The sequence below is a fragment of the Lipotes vexillifer genome, unplaced genomic scaffold (assembly GCF_000442215.2).
Source record: "Lipotes vexillifer unplaced genomic scaffold, Lipotes_vexillifer_v1.1 scaffold1340, whole genome shotgun sequence".
Classification (NCBI taxonomy): domain Eukaryota; kingdom Metazoa; phylum Chordata; class Mammalia; order Artiodactyla; family Lipotidae; genus Lipotes; species Lipotes vexillifer.
The window spans coordinates 119178-145466 of NW_006796931.1; the positions used below are offsets into that span (position 1 = coordinate 119178).

The window sequence follows — 26289 nt, forward strand, 5'->3', positions numbered from 1 at the left end:
AACCCGCGTCTCCTGCATCGGCAGGCGGACTCTCAAGCACTGCGCCACCAGGGAAGCCCCATCAACTGATCTTTAAGATTGCTTAACTGATTGGACCTGCTATGCTGTGGTCTGGTTCAGCAATCACACACAAGATATGGACTGTCCCTACAGGGAAACAGTTCTGAATAATTAGCCAGGGGAGCAAATCTCTATTAGCCATATGCAAATCTCTATTCCCACTCTACCTCCACCACCACTTTCCCATGATAGCGGGGAATTTTTGCCTAATTTCCATGGGCAATTGCCATAAATGCCTCAGTTCTCCTTTCACTTAGCCTCTGTAGATAGAGTGGGACTCATTGGAAGCTGGAATCCTTTCTGATTTGGTCAGTTCTTCTGCTGTTCTGGTCGTTAAGTTGGAATGCAAGTGAGCAAGTACAATTTGAGATTTTATTTAGAGATTTTCCTTGTAAAGATTTAGGCATTAAAGTGGTCATTTAATTCATGAGGCAATTGTCAAAAATTAAAAAGGGAATTGAAGTGGTAGGCCACGAGGTATCTTAGCAAAACTAATCCTATTTGCATATTGGCCTCAAATTATGGGTTTCATTCTTCTTGGGGGCAGACTTATTACACTCATTTTGATTTCTCCTCACTTTTGTTTATTTGGCTTTTTTATGATGGACCAAAAATAATAAATTCAGAATTTATTTTGACTCATTAAAGACAGTTTACTACATTTGATTTAGTTTTTATTTCCAAGACAACTCTTGGAGGAAATGGGGCTCCTTATTCCTTAGTTCTTAGACTGAATTAATATGGGTATTCCCTTTTGTGGACCTCCTAATTGATCTTCTCGTCTGTAAGTAACTTGTAAGAGTCCTTCCAGCTCTAATTGTCTCTGATCCATTGCCTATTGTATTGAATAAGTAATATAGACTGGACCATGATGCATTCTGAGACCTCAGGAAAAGGAACAAGAGGAAAGGGGTAGGAAAGAATCTTGGAGAGGGCCTAACTGAAATTACATGGACTAACTTGGTTGTAGGACTATACCCTCAAGATTGAGTTTAGTACATCAAATCAGGATTCAAAGGTTGAGGCACACTTTATTAAAGGCCTGATCAGGTCATGGAGTTGGGGTAAGAGAAAGCAGCAGGACTAAACATTTGATGGCAAGACCTGGTATCAGATCATCTATTAGGATTAGAGAAGGAGACCAGCTAAAAGAGGACGCCATGCAGAGCAGGATCCAGCTCCCAGGGGCAATACAGTAGAAAGGATTTCTTTGAGAATCAGTGCCCTAGCCAGTCAGCAGGGAACTCAGGGGAAGGTCTAGCCTCAAGCTGAGAATTATAGCTCTAATCAGAGAACCAGGGCCAAAAGCCAAACCACAGAGGTTAGCCCAAAACTACTGTGTCAGGGGAGAGGAGGCAATTCAGTGAGCACACATCAGACATAGAGACCTTGGGTAGCAATGTCTATTCTATTATTCCTACTGGCAGCATGGGATGCCTAATATCCTACTCTCTTAGGCAGGATTTGGCTCACTAGATGTAGGAGGTAGAATACTCCTAGCCTCTGTCAGAGCAGAGCTAGGAAAGGCAGGGTTTAAGAGAAGCCTACTTCATCTACTTTGTTTCATTCAATTCCTCTATTTGCCAGTGCTTAAATAGTAGCAAAAACATCATACTCATTGACTGCTAACTTCCACCAGAATTGACTGCAACTTCTTAAGGAATTAAACATGATCTGGCCCTAAATATTGGGCTATGAGATTTCTGTATATCAGTGGAGTTTATACACTAAACCAGGGCTGGCAAACTTTTTCTAAAAAGGTCCAGATAGCACACGTCTGAGGCTTTGCAGGCCATATGGTATCTGTCTTGAGTTCTCAGCTCTGTCATTGTAGCATAAAAGCAGCCATAGACGATATGTAAACAAATGGGTGTGGCTCCATTCCCATAAATCTTCATTTATGGACCTTGGAATTTGAATTTCATAAATTTTCATGTGTCACAAAAATATACTTTTGATTTTTTTCAACTTAAAAATGTAAAACTTATTCTTAGCTTGTGGACCACAGCAAAACAGGCAGCAGGCCATAGTTTGCAACTCCTGTACTAAAAGGACTTGCTTATTTAGTGAGCAATGCCCTACCTAATTCTGCCTAGCAGGCTTCAACATCACAATTAAGGCTGCAAAATCCCACTGATAGGATTAACCTTGCTCCAAAGCTCTGGTGAAAATCACGCCACAGACAAGGAGAATATAAGAAACTCTACATATTGTCCAGTTATAAAGTCGGTCTGTTGGAGGGTCCTGCTCTATTTCTACACTTTGTCCTCATAATAGGTCTCTAATGTGGTTCTTGTTGGTAAAGCCACTTGAGTTGCCCTCCAGTTCTTATAGACATACTTTCTTGTATGTCTGAGCTTCTGCTTGGCACTCAGTTCCTACAGAACTGGTGGCTGGCCATGACCGTCAACCCAAAGTGCTCCTGGAGATGGGAGGACTGTATATTAACCCTAGTGCTTATGGCCAGGTTCCTGTGATCTTCCTGGGGTCAACCCTCTACCTACCTGAATCATCCTCCTGCGGTTGGCCCATTTCTAGGCCTTGCTGACCTGGCCAATCTCACCAAGCCTGACTGAGGCAGTTAGTATCATATTAACAGAGAGGCATGTGGGAAAAGATGAAAAATAGTAAAATCATCCAAAGACTGTTTTTAAATAGCCTTCATTATAACCCCAAACCAAGATGGTGCAATCTCTTTGTCTTGTTCTATCCTTCAGAAAGCACAAGTGTTGAGAAGTAAATTTCTTTGTGCCACAATGAGTGTTCAGCATGGACATAAAAATTATCCACAGTCAAACTCTTAGTAACTATATCAAGGCACAATAAAAAATATTTAGTTTTGGTCTTTACAATTCTAACTTTCAAGTCTCTTGAGTTCATTTTTCATGGTTTGGGCTCATTCTTGATTAATTAAAACTGTTCCAGAATTTAATGGAATATGTGATGTGATTCAGTCACATAACTTTAATATTTCTTATAATTCTTTTTCACATGTACCGAATTCTATACTATGATAGATGGCTAGCCTCACTTGCCAGTGTATAAACCACTTCAAGATGAAACATTATAATGTAGATGATGCTATGTTTCAACTTTTCATCAATATATCATACATCCTTTGCAAAGGCAATTGGGAAAAAACTGTACCGATATCTCTCCATTATGAGTTCATGTATTTTGGGGGATGGCATCTGGGAATGTATATTTCTTTTTTTTAATTTTATTTTTTTAATTGAAGTATAGCTGATTTACAGTGTTGTGGTAATCTCTGCTGTACAGCAAAGTGACTCAGTTATACACATACAGACATTCTTTTTAAAATATTTTTTCCATTATTGTTTATCACAGGATATTGAATAGAGTTCCCTGTGCTATACAGAAGGACCTTGTTGTTTATCCATTCTCTATATAATAGTTCACATCTCCTAACGGGAATGTGTATTTCCGACCTAAGTTTGGTACCTGACCTTTCATCAAGAGGAAATTTGTGCCAGGAATTTCAAATGTGGTTAATTATGAGAAATCTTCTTTGTCTGCAATTCAGTGACACTTGAGAGTGGAGGTAGCATGGCATAAGGACTTAGTGTCCATTATTAAAGACCTAACTTGTATACAGTTCTAAAAATCAAGTATCTAGACATAGCCCATACTTTTGATTTTCAAACAGAAGTGTGGATTTACAGTCACCTGTTATTCTCCACAACCAGGACATGCCATCAAATTGGCTCTTTTGGATTACTTTCGTCGTGTTTATTCCGATATCTTATTTGGCACAGACTATCAAATTGATACTTTGGGAACCACTCCAGGCCTTTTGTTGTACAAAAATTACCTCAGGAAAAAAAAATGACCTCAGAAGAAAATGTATAAATTCCTTAGTGAATATATTCGTTGTGTGGGAAAATGAGTCTCATTAATTCATATTCCCATGAACCACACAATTCTTAATCACAGAGCAAAGCAATGATACTCTGAGACACAAAAGAAACATGGGAAAATACGGAGGACACCAAGGATAGTGCTAGTCTAACCAGCTTCATCTTCCAACTCTGATACTGCTTTCATTGCTTTCAAACAATATCCATGTTCAGACTTAGGACTGCAACGTTTTTACTTAACCTCATTTATATTAGATTTATTTTACATCTGTACCTTCTTTCACCCTGAATGAACATTTCAGCAATATGGAAAGGGTATGTAGGGTCCCAGCAGTGTTTATTAAGATGGGAGAAACTAGACTCTATTTAAATGGCAATGGGAATGAGCCAAAAGATCACAGCAAACTGAAGATAAAGGAGAAAAATAGATAATAGTGTAAGATTCCTAATAAAGTGGGAATAAGGACACTTCATCCATAATATCACTAGGCAAGAAGTAGGATATGGGTGCAGGAATCATGCAAAGTCTTTGTCATTTGGAGGGCTCCCTTCCTTGGATTCTGTGGAAATGTAGATTTTTCCTTATTTTGATCTTGTCATGCCCATTTAATTGGCCATTTGGGCTTAGGAGGGAGCAGCACATGTTGGTTGTCTGCTGTGCCTGGCAGGGGCAGACTTAGGAATAGAACTGGTGTGGATTCCTAGGCTCATGTTCTTTCCACACACCATATTGTTATTGTTGAAAACAATGTTGCTTTTAAAAATTACTCTATTTATTTTTGATTGCAGATTAACAATTTTCTCTGTACTTCAGTACATTCTGACCGATTTGGAAAAAGTTCTACATATGAAATTAATCTGAGGCACTGGATCTTCCCTACTTAGGTGTCTAGAGGAGCCCTCCTCCTCCCACTGCCCCCTTATGTCCCTTTTGGCACCACTAGATCATAGGAAAATATGGAAGAAACCAAGAATAATGTGAATATAACCAGCTTCACCTCCCAACTTGGCACTGCTTTCCATGGGACCAGTGCCTTAAAATCATTTCCATTGTTCCTTGTTTTGTTTTGTTTTGTTTTGCCACGCCGTGTGGCATGTGGGATCCTAGTTCCCTGACCAGGGATTGAACCCATGCCCCCTGCACTGGAAGCGCAGAGTCTTAACCACTGGACCGCCAGGGTAGTCCCCATGGTTCCTTGTTCACTGCTTGGAACTGACTAAAGAAAGGGCAGTCTTTTCCTTTATTATAAACTTTTTATATTTATAAATTTCCCATGAGCAAATTCAATAATAAGCTCATAGGGAGTATTTATAGATTCCTCATGAACTCAGTACTCCGCAGTACCCATTGTTATCCTTATTTATCATTATTTCCGGAATGCGAGTCACCTGTTCAGGTGCTCAACTCTTTCGTCACTCAAATTATGATTATTTTTTGTCTTTGACCCTCATAACTCCACTCTGTTTAACAGGACCTCATAAACTCTTTATGGCCGTTAACTTGCTATTTTTTTCTCTCATAATATTGGCTGAAAAGTTCTTGTGTGACATTTTCTGAGCCTATGTTCTACATGGACTGGCAAATTGGAAGCTAGCCTCCAATTACTGTTTTCTTCTTTCTTAAACTTGAAGCACTAAAGCTCAGAAGTCACAGAATCCTTTACTGATCACGTCCAACCTTTCTTTCTCTGGTGACAACCTACCTTCTCACTATAATTCCTGAGGGTCATGCCAAAGGTCCCCACCGGCAGACGTAATACTGTGAAGGGAGCCATGCAGTGAACAGGGAGCTGGCACCAGAAATTTCTTGATGAGTCCTATAATTTCTTATTGAAAAGCTCCCCAAACTCCACATGGTCCTTTCATTTTCTGATGTCGTTATTCCCACGAACCAATTTCTTTTATTATCATATTTCCCCCAAAACAATAGTCAAGAACTCTGGCTCTTCTTCCACCTTTCCATCTCCCACAACGACACTTCTCACTTCAGCCACCATATTTATAGCTTTATGCTTTCTTTCACCAGTGTCGGCTCCTGCCTCTTAAGCACATGCTCTTTATATATTTTGAATGCATCTGCCTTTCTTCTGTTGCTCTTGCGAATATGATATCACACATCAGCTGCACCTGGTGTAATTTGCCATGGCTGGACATGACCAAAGGAGGCCCTAGTGAGGACAAAAATGGAAAACTCTTAGATCCTGTAGTACAGGCAGAGAAAATCAGAGATTGCCCCAGTGCTGGTACAGCAAAGACTTTAAGGCCCCAGCGCCGAAACTGGGCCTGGGTGATATGACTTCCTGAATAGAGGAATTACTGCCTTCTATAGCAGTATGCATTATCTCTGGGTGCTGAATATGGGGGGAAGGAAGGTGTAAAATACAGCAAGCTCAAAGTTCACTCCTCTCCTAACCTGGTGGGTGTTTCCCTCTGTGTGGGATGCCTAGTCTATGGAACTTAGGGAATGCCTCTGAGACATGCAAGGGAGACCATGGGCAGAAAAGTCAACCCTGGTATCTTTAACTCATTTGTATCCTTTGAGCTGCCGATCTACTTGGAGTATAAGCCAAAGTAAACAAGATCTCAAATGTGACCCAGACTCCCTGATTTTTGCCTCTTGTAACTGGAAATCAGTTGTTCCTTTTCATATTTCCACTGATGTGTAGACCTTATCAGCAGGCCTCTAGAATAACGCATAGAGGAAGGAGCTCTATGAGAGTCTGCCTCACTCCTCACTTCACATTCATTTCTCTTCCCCATCCCCTTAGTTGTAGTTTCTTTGACCATTGATCCTGGGCATGTGAATGTACTGACATTGAGTAAAATCAGTTGTTCTTTGAAAAAACAATTTTTTTGAGCACCTACAATATGCCAGGTACTGTTTTGAGCCCTGGGAATGTAGAACTGAGCAATAGTGGTAAAAACCCTACCCTGTGGAGTTGCCATTAGACAGTATATTAGATGGTGAAAAGTGATAAGGAGAAAATAGCACAAGCAAGAAAGCGGAGTGAGGAGTGCTAAGGGGCTACTTTAAATTGGGTGATTAGGGAGAGGGCAGACAGCAGAAGCAAGAAGAACTACAATCCTGCAGCCTGTGGAACAAAAACCACATTCACAGAAAAAAAGACAAGATGAAAAGGCACAGGGCTATGTACAAGATGAAGGAATAAGATAAAACCCCAGAAAAACAACTAAATGAAGTGGAGATAAGCAACCTTCCAGAAAAAGAATTCAGAATAATGATAGTGAAGATGATCCAGGACCTCGGAAAAAGAATAGAGGCAAAGATTGAGAAGATGCAAGAAATGAATGACAAAGATCTAGAAGAATTAAAGAACAAACAAACAGAGATGAACAATATAATAACTGAAATGAAAACTACACTAGAAGGAATCAATAGTAGAATAACTGAGGCAGAAGAATGGATAAGTGACCTGGAAGACAGAACGGTGGAATTCACTCCTGTGGAACAGAATAAAGAAAAAAGAATACAAAGAAATGAAGAGAGCCTAAGAGACCTCTGGGACAACATTAAACACAACAACATTCACATTATAGGGGTCCCAGAGGGAGAAGAGAGAGAGAAAGGACCCGAGAAAATATTTGAAGAGATTACAGTCAAAAACTTCCCTAACATGGGAAAGGAAATAGCCACCCAAGTCCAGGAAGCAGAGAGTCCCATACAGGATAAACCCAAGGAGAAACACACCGAGACACGTAGTAATCAAATTGGCAAAAATTAAAGACAAAGAAAAATTATTGAAAGCAGCAAGGGAAAAACGACAAATAACATACAAGGGAACTCCCATAAGGTTAACAGCTGAATTCTCAGCAGAAAGTCTGCAAGCCAGAAGGGAGTGGCATGATATACTTAAAGTGATGAAAGGGAAGAAACTACAACCAAGATTACTCTACCTAGCAAGGCTCTCATTCAGATTTGATGGGGAAATCAAAAACTTTACAGACAAGCAAAAGCTAAGAGAATTCAGCATCACCAAACCAGCTCTACAACAAATGCTAAAGGAACTTCGCTAGGCAAGAAACACAAGAGAAGAAAAAGACCCACAAAAACAAACCCAAAACAATTTAGAAAATGGTCATAGGAACACACATATCGTTAATTACGTTAAACGTGAATGGATTAAATACTCCAACCAGAAGACACAGGTTTGCTGAATGGATACAAAAACAAGACCCATATATATGCTGTCTACAAGAGACCCACTTCAGACCTAGGGACACATACAAACTGAAAGTGAAGTGATGGAAAAAGATATTCCATGCAAATGGAAATCAAAAGAAAGCTGGAGTAGCTATACTCATATCAGATAAAATAGACTTTAAAATAAAGAATGTTACAAGAGACAAGGAAGGACACTACATAATGATCAGGAGATCAATCCAAGAAGAAGGTATAACAATTATAAATATATACGCACCCAACGTAGGAGCACCTCAATACATAAGGCAACTGCTAACAGCTCTAAAAGAGGAAATCGACAGTAACACAATAATAGTGGGGGACTTTAACACCTCACTTACACCAATGGACAGATCATCCAAAATGAAAATAAATAAGGAAACAGAAGCTTTAAATGACATAACAGACTGGATAGATTTAACTGATATTTATAGGACATTCCATCCAAAAACAGCAGATTACACTTTCTTCTCAAGTGTGTACGGAACATTGTCCAGGATAGATCACATCTTGGGTCACAAATCAAGCCTCAGTAAATTTAAGAAAATTGAAATCATATCAAGAATCTTTTCTGACCACAACATTATGAGATTAGAGATCAACGACAGGGAAAAACCATAAAAAACAAAAACACAGGGAGGCTAAACAATACGTTACTAAATAAACAAGAGATCACTGAAGAAATCAAAGAGGAAATTGAAACATACCTAGAGAAAAATGACAATGAAAACACGATGTTCCAAAACCCATGGGATGCAGCAAAAGCAGTTCTAAGAGGGAAGTTTATAGCTCTACAACCCTACCGCAAGAAACAAGAAAAATCTCAAATAAACAACTTAACCTTACACCTAAAGGAACTAGAGAAAGAAGAACAAACAAAACCCAAAGTTAGCAGAGGAAAGAAATCATGAAGGTCAGAGCAGAAATAAATGAAATAGAAGCAAAGAAAACAGTAGCAAAGATCAATAAAACTAAAAGCTGGTTCTTTGAGAAGATAAATAAAATTGATAAACCATTAGCCAGACTCATCAAGAAAAAAAGGGAGAAGACTCAAATCAATAGAATCAGAAATGAAAAAGGAGAAGTAACAACTGACACTGCAGAAATACAAAAGATCATGAGAGATTACTCCAAGCAACTCTATGCTAATAAAATGGACAACCTGGAAGAAATGGACAAATTCTTAGAAAGGCACAAACTGCCAAGACTGAATCAGGAAGAAATAGAAAATATGAACAGACCAATCACAAGCACTGAAATTGAAACTGTGATTAAAAATCTTCCAACAAACAAAAGCCCAGGACCAGATGGCTTCACAGGCGAATTCTATCAAACATTTAGAGAAGAGCTAACACCTATCCTTCTCAAACTCTTCCAAAATATAGCAGAGGGAGGAACACTCCCAAACTCATTCTACGAGGCCACCATCACCCTGATACCAAAACCAGACAAGGATGTCACAAAGAAAGAAAACTACAGGCCAATATCACTGATGAACATAGATGCAAAAATCCTCAACAAAATACTAGCAAACAGAATCCAACAGCACATTAAAAGGATCATACACCATGATCAAGTGGGGTTTATTCCAGGAATGCAAGGATTCTTCAATATAGGCAAATCAATCAACGTGATACACCATATTAACAAACTGAAGGAGAAAAACCGTATGATCATCTCAATAGATGCAGAGAAAGCTTTTGACAAAATTCAGCACCCATTTAAGATAAAAATCCTGCAGAAAGGAGGCAGAGAGGGAACTTTCCTCAACATAATAAAGGCCATATATGACAAACCCACAGCCAACATCATCCTCAATGGTGAAAAATTGAAAGCATTTCTGCTAAGATCAGGAACAAGACAAGGTTGCCCACTCTCACCACTCTTATTCAACATAGTTTTGGAAGTTTTAGCCACAGCAATCAGAGAAGAAAAGGAAATAAAAGGAATCCAAATCGGAAAAGAAGAAGTAAAGCTGTCACTGTTTGCAGATGACATGATACTATACATAGAGAATCCTAAAGATGCTACCAGAAAACTACTAGAGCTAATCAATGAATTTGGTAAAGTAGCAGGATACAAAATTAATGCACAGAAATCTCTGGCATTCCTATATACTAACGATGAAAAATCTGAAAGTGAAATCAAGAAAACACTCCCATTTACCATTGCAACAAAAAGAATAAAATATCTAGGAATAAACCTACCTAAGGAGACAAAAGACCTGTATGCAGAAAATTATAAGACACTGATGAAAGAAATTAAAGATGATACAAACAGATGGAGAGATATACCATGTTCTTGGATTGGAAGAATCAACATTGTGAAAATGACTCTACTTCCCAAAGCAATCTATAGATTCAATGCAATCCCTATCAAACTACCACTGGCATTTTTCACAGAACTAGAACAAAAAATTTCACAATTTGTATGGAAACACAAAAGACCCCGAATAGCCAAAGCAATCTTGAGAACAAAAAATGGAGCTGGAGGAATCAGGCTGCCTGACTTCAGACTATACTACAAAGCTACAGTAATCAAGACAGTATGGTACTGGCACAAAAACAGAAAGATAGATCAATGGAATAGGATAGAAAGCCCAGATGGAAACAACCTAAGTGTCCATCATCGGATGAATGGATAAAGAAGATGTGGCACATATATACAATGGAATATTACTCAGCCATAAAAAGAAACGAAATTGAGCTATTTGTAATGAGGTGGATAGACCTAGAGTCTGTCATACAGAGTGAAGTAAGTCAGAAAGCGAGAGACAAATACCGTATGCTAACACATATATATGGAATTTAAGAAAAAAATGTCATGAAGAACCTAGGGGTAAGATAGGAATAAAGACACAGACCTACTAGAGAATGGACTTGAGGATACGGGGAGGGGGAAGCGTGAGGTGTGACAAAGCGAGAGAGAGGCATGGACATATATACACTACCAAACGTAAGGTAGATAGCTAGTGGGAAGCAGCCGCATAGCACAGGGAGATCAGCTCGGTGCTTTGTGCCCACCTAGAGGGGTGGGATAGGGAGGATGGGAGGGAGACGCAAGAGGGAGGAGATATGGGAACATATGTATATATATAACTGATTCATTTTGTTGTAAAGCAGAAACAAACACACCATTGTAAAGCAATTATATGCCAATAAAGATGTTAAAAAAAATGAATAAAGTACCTAGGAATAAACCTGCCTAGGGAGAAAAAAGATCTGTGTGCAGAAAACTGTAAGACACTGATGAAAGAAATTATAGATGATACCAACAGATGGAGAGATATTCCATGTTCTTGGTTGGGAAGAATCAATATTTTGAAAATGACTATACTACCCAAAGCAATCTACAGTTTCAATGCAATCCGTTTCAATTTACCAATGGCATTTTTTACAGAACTAGAACAAAAAATCTTAAAATTTCTATGGAGACACAAAAGACCCCAAATAGCCAAAGCAGTCTTGAGGGAAATAAATGGGGCTGGCAGGAATCAGACTTCCTGACTTCAGACTGTACTACAAAGCTACAGTAATCAAGACAATATGGTACTGGCACTAAAACAGAAACATAGATCAATGGAACAAGATAGAAAGCCCAGAGGTAAAACCACGTACCTGTGGTCAACTAATCTATGACAAAGGAGGCAAGGACATACAAGGGAGGAAAGGCAGTCTCTCCAATAAGTGGTGCTGGGAAAACTGGACAGCTACATGTAAAAGAATGAAATTAGAACACTCCCTAACACCATACACAGAAATAAACTCAAAATGGATTAGAGACCTAAATATAAGACCAGACACTATAAAACTCTTAGAAGAAAGCATAGGAAGATCACTCTTTGATATAAATCACAGCAAGATCTTTTTTGACCCACCTCCTAGAGTAATGGAAGTAAAATCAAAAATAAACAAATGAGACCTAATCAAACTTAAAAGCTTTTGCACAGCAAAGGAAACCATAAACAAGATGAAAAGACAACCCTCAAAATGGGAGAAAATAGTTGCAAACGAATCAACGGACAAAGGATTAATCTCCAAAATATATAAACAGCTCATGCAGCTCAATATTAAAAAAACAACCCAATCCAAAAATGGGCAGAAGACCTAAATAGACATTTCTCCAAAGAAGGCATACAGATGGCCAAGAAGCACATGAAAAGCTGCTCAACATCACTAATTATCAGATAAATGCAAATCAAAACTACAATGAGGTATCACCTCACACCAGTTAGAATGGGCATCATCAGAAAATCTACAAACAACAAATGCTGGAGAGGGTGTGGAGAAAAGGGAACCCTCTTGCACTGTTGGTGGGAATGTAAATTGATACAGCCACTATGGAGAACAGTATGGAGGTTCCTTAAAAAACTAAAAATAGAATTACCATATGACCCAGCAATCCCACTACTGGGCATATACCCAGAGAAAACCATAATTCAAAAAGACACATGCACCCCAATGTTCATTGCAGCACTGTTTACAATAGCCAGGTCATGGAAACAACCTAAATGCCCGTTGAGAGATGAATGGATGAAGAAGATGTGGCACATATATACAATGGAATATTACTCAGCCATAAAAAGGAACGGTATTGGGTCATTTGTTGAGACGTGGATGGATCTAGAGACTGTCATACAAAGTGAAGTAAGTCAGAAAGAGAAAAACAAGTATCGTCTATTAATGCATATATGTGGAACCTAGAAAAATGGTACAGATGAACCAGTTTGCAGGGCAGAAATTGAGACACAGACGTAGAGAACAAACGTATGGACACCAAGGGGGGAAAGTGGCGGGGTGGTGGTGGTGGTGGTGGGATGAATTGTGTGATTGGGACTGACATATATACACTAACATGTATAAAATGGATAACTAATAAGAACCTGCTGTATAAAAAATAAATAAAATTCAAAAAAAAAAGGGTGATTAGGGAAAACATCACTGAAAAGGTGACATTTAAGGAAAAATCTGAAGGAAGTGAGGTTGTAAGTCACACAGTATCCCAGGGAAGATAGTTTCAGGTGAAGAGACCAGCAAGTGAACACTCCCTGAGTTGAGAGCAGGCTGAGGATGTTTAAATGACAGCAGTCAGTGTGCCTGTAAAGGAATGGGAAGAGGGCACCATGTAAGGCCAACATGCAATGCGCAGTACCTTTTATATGCCCCACCATGGCTTGAAGAGAAAGTTGTGATTTGCTGGGGATCAAATAGCTTTTCTTTATTTACCTGTGGTAAATATCCTTCCTACCTCCTTCCATGAGCATTTTTTGCCATATCTCAAGCTCAAGTCTACTAGTCATCTTCTGGATGAGGCACACTGCTCGTCTTAAGTATAAGCTTCCTACTAACTTTATGAAATCCACATTCATGAATGCCAGTGAATGGAATCCAGTTTCTAACATGTCATCTCCATTTAAAAAACATGTTGTTATACACAATAATAAGAGCTATCATATGTTGAGTACCTGCCATGTGCTAGATACTTTACAGATGCTATATAATTTGATCACTCAACAACCCTGTGAAGCAAATGAGGATACTGAGTTCATTTTACAGTTGAGGATCCTGAGGCTTAGGGAGGACGAACACCTTGCTTAACATTATATAGCTACTAAATGGTAGAGTCAGGCTTTACACCTAAGTGCCTCCTCCTTTCACCATACATCAGTGTTCAAAGCAGCACCATTCACAATAGGCAAACAGTGGAAATAATCCAAATTTCTATCAACAGATTAATAAATAAAATGTGGTATATCCATACAGCGGAATATTATTCAGACTTACAAAGGAATGATGTGCTAATACATGCTACAACATGAATTACCCTCCAAAACAATATGCTAAGTAAAAGCAGCCAGACACAGAAGGCCACATATCATATGATTCCATTTGTATGAAATGTCCAGGATAGGCAAATCCATAGAGGCAGAAAGCAGATTAGTAGTTGCCTGGAGCCTAGGGGTAGAAAAGCAGATTAACTGTACATGAGCATGAATTATTTTATTGGGATAATGAAAATATTCTAAAACTGGAAATATAGTGATAGTTATATAACTCGATGACTTTACTAAAATGTCATCACATGGTATGTAAATTATACCTCAATGAAGCGCTTTTGTTTTTTGGGTTTTTTTTTTTAAGAGGCAGGTCTGACTTTCTAGAGCTTTACTAGATTGGGAGAACTCAGTATATGATTCAAGTGAAGGGTACATTCTCCAGGAACAAAAGTGGAGCATTCTGAGAGGTGGGAGGGAGAGAGAAAGAAGGTAGAGTATAAGAGGCCAGGCACCAGTGTTCCTCCCTCCCCACTCCATCTCACCAGTGTAAGAGTGGAACCTGAGGGGGTAAGTGAAGGTTTGACAAACATTTTTCTAACCAAGTTTGGGGGAAAATTGAAAATAGGTGGAATTATGCCCAATTTGGTCTTTGGAACTCAGAGACACCACCTTTCTGTGCCCCCTCACTAACAAGGCGTGATGATAACAGAAAAGAAATGGATACATGACATATCTAGGCAGAGGGAGAGTCATGTGTCCCTCAGCTCCTACCTGGAATACACTGATCCAGAAGTTTCTACATATTCCCAGTGGAGGACGTGGAAAATAGCTGAATGTTGAAAGCCAGCATGTCTGCCATGGGGCCACTGCCATGAGGAGCAAAGTGACCACATGGCAGAGATTGCAGGTAGACAGCCTCATCTAAGGGCTGGATGGAGAATGTGGCTGAGATTCAGAAGATCTGAAAGGCAGGTAGGGGGAGAAGTGGGACCAAGACAGCAGGGTGGTGAAAAACCCTGGGCCTACATGGGCTGCGACCATAGATGCTATATTCCACAAGCCCCAGACTTCATCATGAAATGCCAACAGGGTGCCCAGTGTTGTGGGGGGAGAGAGCATTGCTGAGGGCATTACTGTAGAGGCCAGTGAGGAGCCACACAAGGATACCCATGTCTACAGGTTGCTCCCTCTCAGTCGCCATCTTAGAGAGGAAGGACATAGAGGTGGCTGGTGTGTTGGGGGTTGGTGGGGGGGGGAGGGTTGAAACTCTGAAACACTGAGAATTATCTAAAGGGACTGCGTTAACCCACAAGATACCTTTTTTTTTTATTCCTTAATTCTTATTTTTTGTCCTTTTGTTTTGGAAGTAGAGTTAATTTACAAGGTTGTGTCAGCTTCGGGTACAGCAAAGTGATTCAGTTGTGTATACATATTCCTTTTCAGGTTCTTTTCCATTATAGATTATTACAAGACCTTGAATTTACTTCCCTGTGCTGTACAGCAGGTCCTTGTTGTTTATCTATTTTATATATAGTAGTGTGTATATGTTAATTCAAAATTCCTAATTTATCCCCACCCGCCCCCCTGCCACCACTATCCCCTTTGGTAACCATAAGTTTGTTTTGTATGTCTGTGAATCTATTTGTTTTGTAAATAAGTTCATTTATATTATTTTTTTAGATTCCCCATATAAGTGATATCATATGATATTTGGCTTTATCTGACTTACTTCACTCAGTAAGACAATCTCTAGGTCCATCCATGTTGCAAATGGCATTATTTCGTTCTTTTTTTATGGCTGAGTAATATTCCATTGTATATATGTACCACATCTTCTTTATCCATTCCTCTGTTGATGTATATTTAGCTTGCTTCCATGACCTGGCTATTGTATACAGTACTGCAATGAACATTGGGGTGCATGTGTCTTTTTGAATTATGATTTTCTCTGGATAAATGCCCAGGAGTGGAATTGCTGGATCATATGGTAGCTCTATTTTTAGTTTTTTTAAGGAACCTCCATACTGTTCTACATAGTGGCTGCACCAATTAACATTCCCACCAACAGTGTAGGAGGGTTACTTTTTCTCCACACCCTTTCCAGCATTTATTATTTGCACAAGATACTATTTTTAATGGAAAGAGACTGAGTTTCCTTCATGGTTTGATATAGTAATAAAACAAGTTGACTTAATCCCCAAATGAGCACAGTTGACCAAGGCCTGTACCTGGCTGCTTATTCACAGTGCCAGGAAGGGCTGTAGCAGAGTCTGGGGAATGAGATTAGGCTCTGCAGAGTTCTATGTGAGCCATCAACATTTTTGGCATTTGGGACTTGATTAGGATTTCCATACTGAAGCTAAAAGCAGGAAGATCTGAGAGTGGATTATACAGCTCTTAAACTTTGATTCTATTAACTACTAAAATAGATTTAAAAAACAAGTAGAAATGCTAAATGTCTGAACCTACTTCGTACATGGAGATCTGGTTCCTTCTAATCCAGGGGTTCCTAATCCTGGGTCCATGGATGGGCTATAAGTAGCACATGAGTGCATTGAAGGTTGGGTGCAAAACTGAGAGGATATACATGTATGTGTGTGTTTCTGGATAGAGGTTTTGTAACTTTCATGAGTTTTCCAACTGGGGAGAAAAAAGGTTAACCACTCAGAGAGGGCAGTTGAAGCTTGGGGAATGGATGAGACTATCCAGAGAAAGTGGGGACAGAGGAAAGTCCCAAGTGGAACACTAGAAAATCAACTAACTGTAAAGTAGCAGACATTTTAACGTAATGATTCTCACATCTTTGCCATATGAATTGCAGATAGTCTGAATTTCATGATGTGGTGGTCATTATTATAGACTACTGACCTGGGGCTTATGGATGTACTTGAAGAGGTACATAAACTCTTGGAAACGGAGTGTGAAATTTTCTGTGTATATGAACGTGAGCAGATTTCTTGGGAGAAGAGCTATAGCTTCCACAGAATTTTAGAGAGGGTCCTTGACCCCCGAAGTGTTATAAACCATTCACTTAAACTTCTGGCAAGGACAGTAATTCAGATTCCTTTCTATGCCAACTCCTATTCTCTCATCTTTACATAACTTCTCTCTCTCTGACAAAGCAGTGCAGAATATGCAGTACAATCTGAATATGAGAGAGAAGAGAGCTCAAAGGGATGATTCCAAGGGGACTAATAACCCTTCCGAAGTGAGGTCCAGTAGGTCTGCTCAGCACTTGAGTCCTGAACCACTATGCAGGAAGACTGCTTGGGCAAAAGGGCCAGGGACAGGAAGGCTTCGGCTGACCACATAATTAGTATCAAATTTATATACAAGATGAGGTATTTCCTCTTCGATTGTATAAGACATTATAAATGAGGAAGGGCATTGCCAGAAGGAACACTTCATGGTCTATTTATCATTATAAAGCAGGCAAGAGGAATTGACTGACCTGATGGATTATTCAGAATTCTAAGCAATGATCTCATCACATGATAATTCAGTGAACAAGATTTAGACAGCACCTGTCTTCATTAGCAATATAAATGTTTCTTTAAAACACCATTTTGGAATTAAATACAAAATAAAACTAAGTTTCTTGACTTGCTGGATTGATTTTTACCTAGTGGATGACACTTAGCCTTCATCATTCCTAAGAACCATTCATGAGGTCTGAGTTACTGTGTGATAAGATTCCCCTTGCCAGTGCTTCTATCTTTCTTAAAAGAAGCTGTCCTTTGCATCAGTGGGAGGTCTCCAGGAACACATCAACGCTCTGATAGGACTGCTGCAGAATAATCTGGTTTTCAAATGGTGCATATTTAGTACTAAATACTTTTCATTTATTTGATGCTCACAATACATTTATGATATAGATATTATCTCCATTTTATCAGATGATGAAACAGTTTTAGAGATGATAAGCAAGTGGCCCATGTAAATTCTCATGTACTGTTGGTGGGAAAGTAAATTGGGATAGCCGTTATGGAAAACAGTATAGAAGTTCCTCAAAAATTAAAAGAACAATCATATGATCCAGCTATCCTATTTCTGAGTATATATCCAAAGGAAATAAAATCACTATCTCAAAGAGATAATCTGCACTCTCACGTTCATTACAGCATTATTCACAGTAGCCAAGACATAGAAACAACCTAAATGTCCATCGATGAATGAATGGATAACAAAAGTGTGGTATTATATATATAGTGGAATGTTATTCAGCCTTTAAAAAGAAGGAAATCCTGCCATTTGCAACAGCATGATGAACCTGGAGGACAGTATGCTAAGTGAAATAAGCCAGACAGAGAAAGACAAATATTGCATGATCTCACTTTTATGTAGAATCCAAGGGAGGAAAAAGCCTAACTCATACTAACAGAGTAGAATGGTGGTTATCAGAGGTTGGGGAAAGGGAAGCCATGGGAGTTACTGTTTAATAGGTGTAGAGTTTCAGTTTTGCAAGATGAAAAGTGTTCTAGAGATGGATGGTGGTGATGGTTGCATGACCATATAAATGTACTTAGTACTATGAAACTGTACACTTAAAAATGGTGACGATAGTAAATTTTCTGTTATATATATTTTATCACAACAAAAAATTGGAAAAAACCTGAAAAAAGTGGCCCATAGTCATACATCTGTTTAAGAGGTAAAATCAATAATCGAAGTCAGATATGCCTGATAACAAAATCCATGTTCTTTCCACAAAACCATACAACTATTATAATCAAACAATGTGACTGAATTTATTTATAAACATAACAATCCTTTAAAGGAGTCATCTTGGCCAACTCTGTTGCACTTACTATTTGAAAAATCTGTGGGACTTGTCTTCAGGAATGTCTTCACAGACTACGGATCATTGTTTTGATTCTTCTCAATAGTGGTAAATTTTAGTTCTTTGAGAGGGATTGACTTTTGGAAACAGGCAAAAGTCATTTTATTGATTTAAATGTGATTAAGCTGGGTAATTCAATTTGAGCAGAAATTTTATGTTTATAACATAGCAAATTTATTTCCTTGCCTGGTTCATACACCAGCTCAGTACCTAAAGACTTCATAAATTAATGAGTATGTAAATAAAGCTCCCAAAATAATCATTTTGACTTTGAAGGTCAACACACATTAGAAAACATAGGTCAGGAATATCTGTTTTGTTGAGTTACTTAGCCACACTATGTATTCCCTAGCAAGAGTTCACAAAGATCAGTTGGATTAACTCAAAAGTAACAGGGGTGGGTCCTCTCAATGTGCAGATTGAATACATAAAAATAAATACAATTTAGGAGGAGTTCTTCATTTTATCTGAAGAAGATAAGAACCTCTGAATGGTTGCCCATTTTTATAACCTAATCTCTTTTGGTAAGAATAAAACTTTTGGATGCATCTGTTGGGCAATAAATTTCTTTTTTCATTTTCAACCAAATGCTTGATCCTAGACATATTACTTCTTGCTAATTTTAGAACCATCTGATTGTTAGAGAAGTGAGTAATCTGTAATTAGGCTATAAAAATTTGAGTACAGATTATTTTTATGCGACATTATGCACAGAATGAGATAGAGAATAACCTAACTACTACAAAACAAACATTTGTAATGCTCGAGTATGCGTATATGGAAAGAATCCAACTGAATCATACATTTGATTACAGCTGAGTGTTTGGTTCTACTCACAGGATGCATTTCTTTCTCAATGTACAGTGTCTATGTATTATCCACCTCTAACCACTTAACTCCAAGCCAACATTTCCCAGGCATCCTCCTTCCCAAATTCCAGACTCCTATCCAGCTGTCTTTTGGGCATTTCCACCTGGATGTCCAGAGTTAAGACTGTTGTGTATGGCTATGCAGACTGTATACTATACAATTTCTGGAGTGAAGGGAGCCATTTACACAGACTACCATATGTCTCTTGGTGTTGTACAACACACCTACCCTGTCCGCAGGCAAAACACATCCAAAATTAAACTTACCAAGTCCTTCCACCAAAATGACCTTATCTTGCTGAGTTCCATTTCCATTGAACTAATAGCATTGCCTTTTCTCTGTCACTTAGCTTTGAAGTTTGGAAGTCTTTTTGACAACTCTTCTTGTGCTCTACGTTCAATCAGCGGCTGAGCCAAATTGATTTTTACCTTCAAGACGCCGATCATATTCATCTTCTGTTTTTCTTTCACACTGAAAAACCTGACCATTCTCTCATTGTTTAGAATTATAGAGTTGCACGTTTGAAAACAATAATGATGTTGCAGATGCAGGCCAAATCCCTCTTACATATGAGGTAACTGAAGTGAAGAAAAGGTAAATGACTTCCTGAAGGTTGTGTATATAACTAGTGACATAAATGGGATTAGAATAAGAATCTCCTAGTTCTCATGCCCCCAATCATTTCATTATAAAATTATTATTATTTTTTTCACCTGGCCCTATCATCTATTTTCTCTCTCCCCACTTCAATCAATCCTACGCTCTTTGGCCAGATTTGTCTACATAAAAGTATTACTTTTCTTTATAAATATTTTATTCCATATCATTTTATAAAGCACAAATTCCTTACTCATGACACAATATAGATGCAACTTACCTTTCTACTGTAGTTTAAAAACAGAAAATATATCGATGTAATTCTCCATATTAATAGACTAAAGGAGAAAAATTGCTTATGTGAAGCATTTCAGAAAAATATTTGCTAAGTTTTAACACTAATGTATAAGAAAAGAAACCCAACTGCACTGTCCTTTTTTCCAGAGAAATGAAAGCTTACGTGCACACAAAAACCTGTGCATTAATATTCATAGCAGCTTTCTTCGTAATAGCTAAAAACTGGAAGCAGTCTAGATGTTCTTCAACAGGTGAATGGTTACACTGTGGTGCATCCATGCCACAAGATGACACTCAGCAGTAAAAAGGAATGAACTATCGACAGCCACAACAACCTGAATGAATCTCCAGGTGAATACATTTAAGTAATAATATCGAGATCACAAAATTAGAAATGGAGGCCAGATTAGTGATTTCTAGGGGTTAGGGATAGAAGTTAAGGGAGTGGTAGATATGGGTATAAAGAGATCCCACGAGAGGGCTCTGGGAACAGTTCTGTATCTTGACTGTGGTGGTAGTCATGCAAATCCACATGTGGGATATAGTTGCATAGGACTACACACACACACACACACACACACACACACACACACACACACACAAATGAGTGCATGGAAAAGTGGTGAAATCTGAATAAGCTCTGTGGATTGTACCATTGTCAGTTTCTGGGTTTGACATTATAGTACAGTTATTCAGGATGTTAATCACTGGACCTCCTGTACATTTTCTTTGCAACTCTCTGTCAAAGTATAATTATTCCAAAATAAAAAGCTTAAAAATATTAAAACAGAGAAATTTTAAGCAAAAAAGAAAATTCTGACTTGTTGACATCCTTTGGTTTTAATCATAAAAAGTTGGATCCTGCCCAGTGTGAGGAAAATTTACCTGAGAAGGTGATTTACTGCACTGATAGGAAGATCAGAGATGGAAAGGGGCGCTCACCACAGACTGGAAGAAAATATTGCAAATCATATTTCTGATAATGGACTTGTATTAACAGTATTATTTTATCAACAATAAGGAAACAAATGACCCAGTTTGTCAAATGGACAAAATTTGAACAGATGCTTCACCAAAGAAGATGTATGGATTACAAACATGCACATGAAAAGGTGCTCAACATTATTAATAATTAGTTGAATGCAAATTGAAACCACAATGAGGTACCTCTATATTCTAACGGCCAACCTCAAAAAAATCTCTAATAATGCCGAGTGCTGGTGAGGATGCCTCACAAAAACCTACATGGAAAATTTTCATAGCAGCTTTATTCATAATTGCCCAAATTTAGAAACAATCCTTCAACTGGTAAATGGAGAAACACACTGTAGTACATTCATATAATGGAATGCCACTCAACAACAGAAAGTTACAACATGAATGAATCTTAAACACATGCTTAGTGAAAGAAGCCAAACATCAAAGATCTACATACGGTATAATTCCATTTATATGACATTCTGGATAAGACAAAACTATTGGTATGGAAAATAAGTTATCTTGGATACAGAGGGGGATTGACTACAAAGGGAGATCATGTCCCATATCTTCTTTTTTGATGTTGATTATGCAACTCCATGCATTTGTCAAAACTGATTGAACTGCACATCAATGAGAATGAATTTTCCTAGACAGAAGTTTTAAAAATAATTTCTAAAAGGGAAAATGGGCAAGTCACAAATGAAGAAATCCAAATGGCCAATAAATCTATGAAAAGGTCTTCAATCTTACTAACGTCAGGCAATGCAAATTTAAAAAACCCTATGAAATAAAATTTCCCACTTGCAAGGTTGGCAAAAACTAAGAAGTCTGTTGATGATTTTGAGAAAAGGGAACTCATAAACTGCTGATGGATGTATAAATTGATACATTTTGGAGAGCAACTTTGTAATATTTTTTAAAGTTGAAGATACCTATACTATGCCCTAGAAATTCTGCTTTTTGGTTTGTATCCTAGAGAAAATCCAGTACATGTACACAACGAGACGTGCACATGAACGCTAAGTGCAGCATTATTTGTAATATCAAACAGTGGAAGTAATTTATACGTCAGTCAAGAGGAGCATGTATAAATAAATCTGACATATTGATATAATGGGTTGGTCTACAGTATTTAAAATGCAGGAACAAAAACCATGTGTATCAAAAAAAAATATCAAGAACAATGTTGAGTGAACAAAACAAGCTGCAAAATAATACATATGGTGTGCTATTTATATAAAGTTTGAACACAAGCCAAACAACACTACATATTTATTGATAAATGTCTTCTTACCAGTAGTTGTTAAAAAACTTGCAAAGGTATGGTAACCACTAAATTTAGGATGGTGGTTACCTCTGAGAAGGGTTGAAGAATGAGATCTGGGAGGGCAATAAGGTGGGCTTCAACTGTACATATATAATGTTTTATTCCTTCAAAATAAAAATATGAAGCAGATTTGGCAAAATGCTGAGAATTGACTTGTTTTCTTATTCTCTGTATGTTTTACAAAAAATGAATAAATAGCGCAGAATATCTTTATATCATTTTCTATCTCAAATCATCTCTCAGCAGTGGTTTATGTGTCAGTCTTTGGGAAACAATGCTAGAGTGGCTTAGAATATAGACCACAGAACTGGGGTTCAAATCTTGCCTCTACCATGTACTAGCTGTGTAGCCATAAGAATGTCACTTCACCTCTTTACGCTGCAGTTTCCTCTTCCATTGATTGGGTAATATCCACCCCATAATATAGTTGTGAGAGTTAAATAATGACTTAGGGATAGTCATGAAGGATAAAGACTTCAAAAAAGTATATTTTCTGTCTATAGGAAGTACTGAAAGATGGAAGTTGTTATTGAATCATTGATTACCTATGGGGAGAGGTAAAGGAAGACATTCTAGAAGAGGTGACACTTGATTTGACTTGTAAAGGACCTTGAAGAATTAACCAGTTGTGCGAGGGAATCAAGGGGTATTTTATACAAAAGGTATAGGATGGCATGTGGCAGAAGCATGAATGTACATACCAAACTTGGGGAGCATGCATGAACAAAGCTAAACATTTAATTTTTGTAGTCCTAGTGTCTGATAATATTTCATGTCCAACCTTGGGTGTATCCTTTCAAAGTGCGGCATAAGTCAGAATGTACTTTGGAGATGATGATGAATGGTTTGGGGACGAATGGAAAGAATGATGATCTGTGGGAAGCAAAAATTATCTGGACTTTGAACAGACTGTGTAGTCAAATGCTAAAAACAGAACTGGAGGGAAACATGGTGAACACATCTAAAGATGATCCCCCTCTTCCCTACTTTTACTTCTCTATTTTCCATAGCATCTCCATTTTCCGGACACACTTTCTAGATGCACTCTGGAAAACTAGTCTGTTAAAAGAGCATTATTAGTCAAATTATAAACCTTTAGACAAGATTGCTGTAACTGGCGAAACTACCTTTTTGTTGGGGTTCGATGGCTGAGCAACGGACTGGATCACTGCCTGGCTGGTTGAATTACATTCATAACCAGACTGGGAACTTTCAGGCCTGCCTATTATATTGTCTTAAGGAGCAAAACAACTCGGAATGATTCATATCAGTGCTTTAAAGCTTAGACTTTATGACAGCCAAAAATTAAAATTGAATAGAAAATGGCTAATGTAGTAGTGCCATATAGCCATAACCTAACTGTAACATTTTTTTCTCACAAGTTAAAAAAAAGGGACCTGAGTGGGGAAAGTAATAAAATAGCAAAAGAGCCTGTGGAATAAATCAAAATTCTGTGGCCACACAGCCACAACATCATACCCAACCTGTCTTGCTAATCATATCACATTAGCAACCAGTTAGCTTGAGCCAATTCTCTTTGCAATACCTATGTCCTCAGGGAGAAAAGGAGAAACAAGACTCTAGAGTGATCACATGTTCAGTGCTATGAAGGGACCTGATAGTGGAGCCAAGGCATTTTCTCCTTTGTCCAAATGTCTGAAAACGATAATTATTCAAACATGTCAGAAAGCAACATGGAGTAAGAAGGAAGATGGTTACTCAAAAGTCAGTAAGGAGCTTACGAGAACAGTTGTGCAGCTTGGTTTAACAAGTCAGGTATACCAGCATCCCAAATGACACAGGATGTGATTTCACTGCTTGGCTTGCCCTGGTTTCTGAATGCTGCCATAAACTGGTCTCCTATTTGTTTGACAACCTATGAAAACATTCATAGTGCTGTTCTTTTAGGAAACATAAAATGGAGATTGCTGGGTTTCAATGGGTGAAAAGTTTCACGAAATACATTTTTAAAGGTTGAGAAGCCAGTTTTACTAAACTACATTAGTTTTTTTTAAACTTTATAGATTAACTTTTATTTCATTCAAGTTTGAAAACATGCCTCCCTCCTGAAATAAACAGGCAATTTTCCATTTTAAATGAGTAAAACTAGTGGAGACTGGCTGGGGTCACGCAGCCTGGGTGTGAGGTCCAAGACGACCAGGCAGCTTGTGTCCAGGGTCAGCCCCCGACATCTACCACCATGCTTGTCACACAAGATTGCCACCGTCGTACCCACCAGTTCGGTTCCAGGAAGCCAGAGCACTTCAGAAGGTGAAGGTTGTGGACGGGTGCATCACACCTAGAAGTTACAAAAAACTCCTGATCAGACAGCAGGGAGGTGAGATGCATCGCAGAGTGGTGTCTGGATCCTTGCCTGGGTGTGGCTGCCGTGGGTCCGTCCCCTGAAGTAAAGGAAGTCCCCACCCTCCTGCTGATGCAGGGGCCTCAGGTTGTCAGGTTGTCCTCAATCGCTCCTCCCCCTCACCTCCCCCCACCGCAGGTCCAGCTTCACGCAGATGACGAAGGGTGCTAAGATAAGAACCCCAGGCTTGGACCTTTCCTGAGAGTCCCCTAGCAGTAGAAGCCCTTCTCAGTCTTGTTCTCATTGATGTCACAGAACACAACAACCTTGCATCAGTTGGTGGCTGTGAGTCCACCAGCCATACAGCCTGGCACCCCTGCTTGGCTGCGTTCCAATTGGTGACGGTTACCCAGTGTGGGAGGACCTTTTCTTCCAGATGCGGTGGGTCTAGATGGTGGCCTGGAGGACGAAGTGTGTGGCCATGTACCAGTGGTAGCAGTAGAGAAGCTCCATTCCCATGACCCCAATGACCTTTCTGAGGTGGTCATAGAAGAAGAGCAGGTCCTCGGGCACACGCCCTGCAAGTGGGAAAGAGAAGCATCCACCTTGCTGGTGTTTCCACTCCATGTTGTGAAATTTTCATTCCTATTATTGAATCTAAAGGCAAGCCGTTTCAGTAGACTTCAGCCCCACAACCCCCCGAGATGATTTCCAAAAGAATGTGTACAGCTATAACGTTAGGACAATTTACGCTTCATTGCCCATATCTTCAATGACTTACCAAGCACTTTGCCTGTATATTGATAATTTTCATATCTGATCCCGAGGTAGCCAGAGAAGAAAACAGAAACGGAAACAATAGACTTTTTCCTCACTCTCACATGGCAGGCTAGCATTAGAGGACAAAGAAGTTAAGGTGGCCTCTTTTAGATTGCTCTGGGAGATTAGAAAAAGCAGATAGAGAAACCCTTGGGGCCCAGATATTGGGAATCAGAATGTGGGAAAGAAGTTGAGAGGGAAAATTCTTCATATTTTTAATTAAACAAACCACATAAATCAGAAGTACAAAGAGAGCTGCCAAAAGGAGAATGTCCAGTCTTGGTAGCAGAAGCTGCTTGTTTTACTTTGTTGCCTTACAAAAGGCAAAAAAGAAAAGAAAA

The 26289-nt window shown here is 38.7% G+C and overlaps 1 protein-coding gene across 1 annotated transcript in view; it reads left to right on the top strand.

Annotated features, from left to right (window-relative positions):
* Positions 1 to 25837, top strand: part of LOC103069243 (leucine zipper protein 4-like) — a gene marked incomplete at its 5' end in the record, with an annotated part of 143185 nt that extends 117348 nt beyond the window's left edge. The window contains 2 exons of the mRNA XM_007469037.1: positions 25044 to 25165; positions 25566 to 25837. Coding sequence (XP_007469099.1) covers positions 25044 to 25165; positions 25566 to 25837 — 394 coding nt within the window. The remainder of the gene's footprint in view (positions 1 to 25043; positions 25166 to 25565) is intronic.
* Positions 25838 to 26289: the final 452 nt, after the last annotated feature.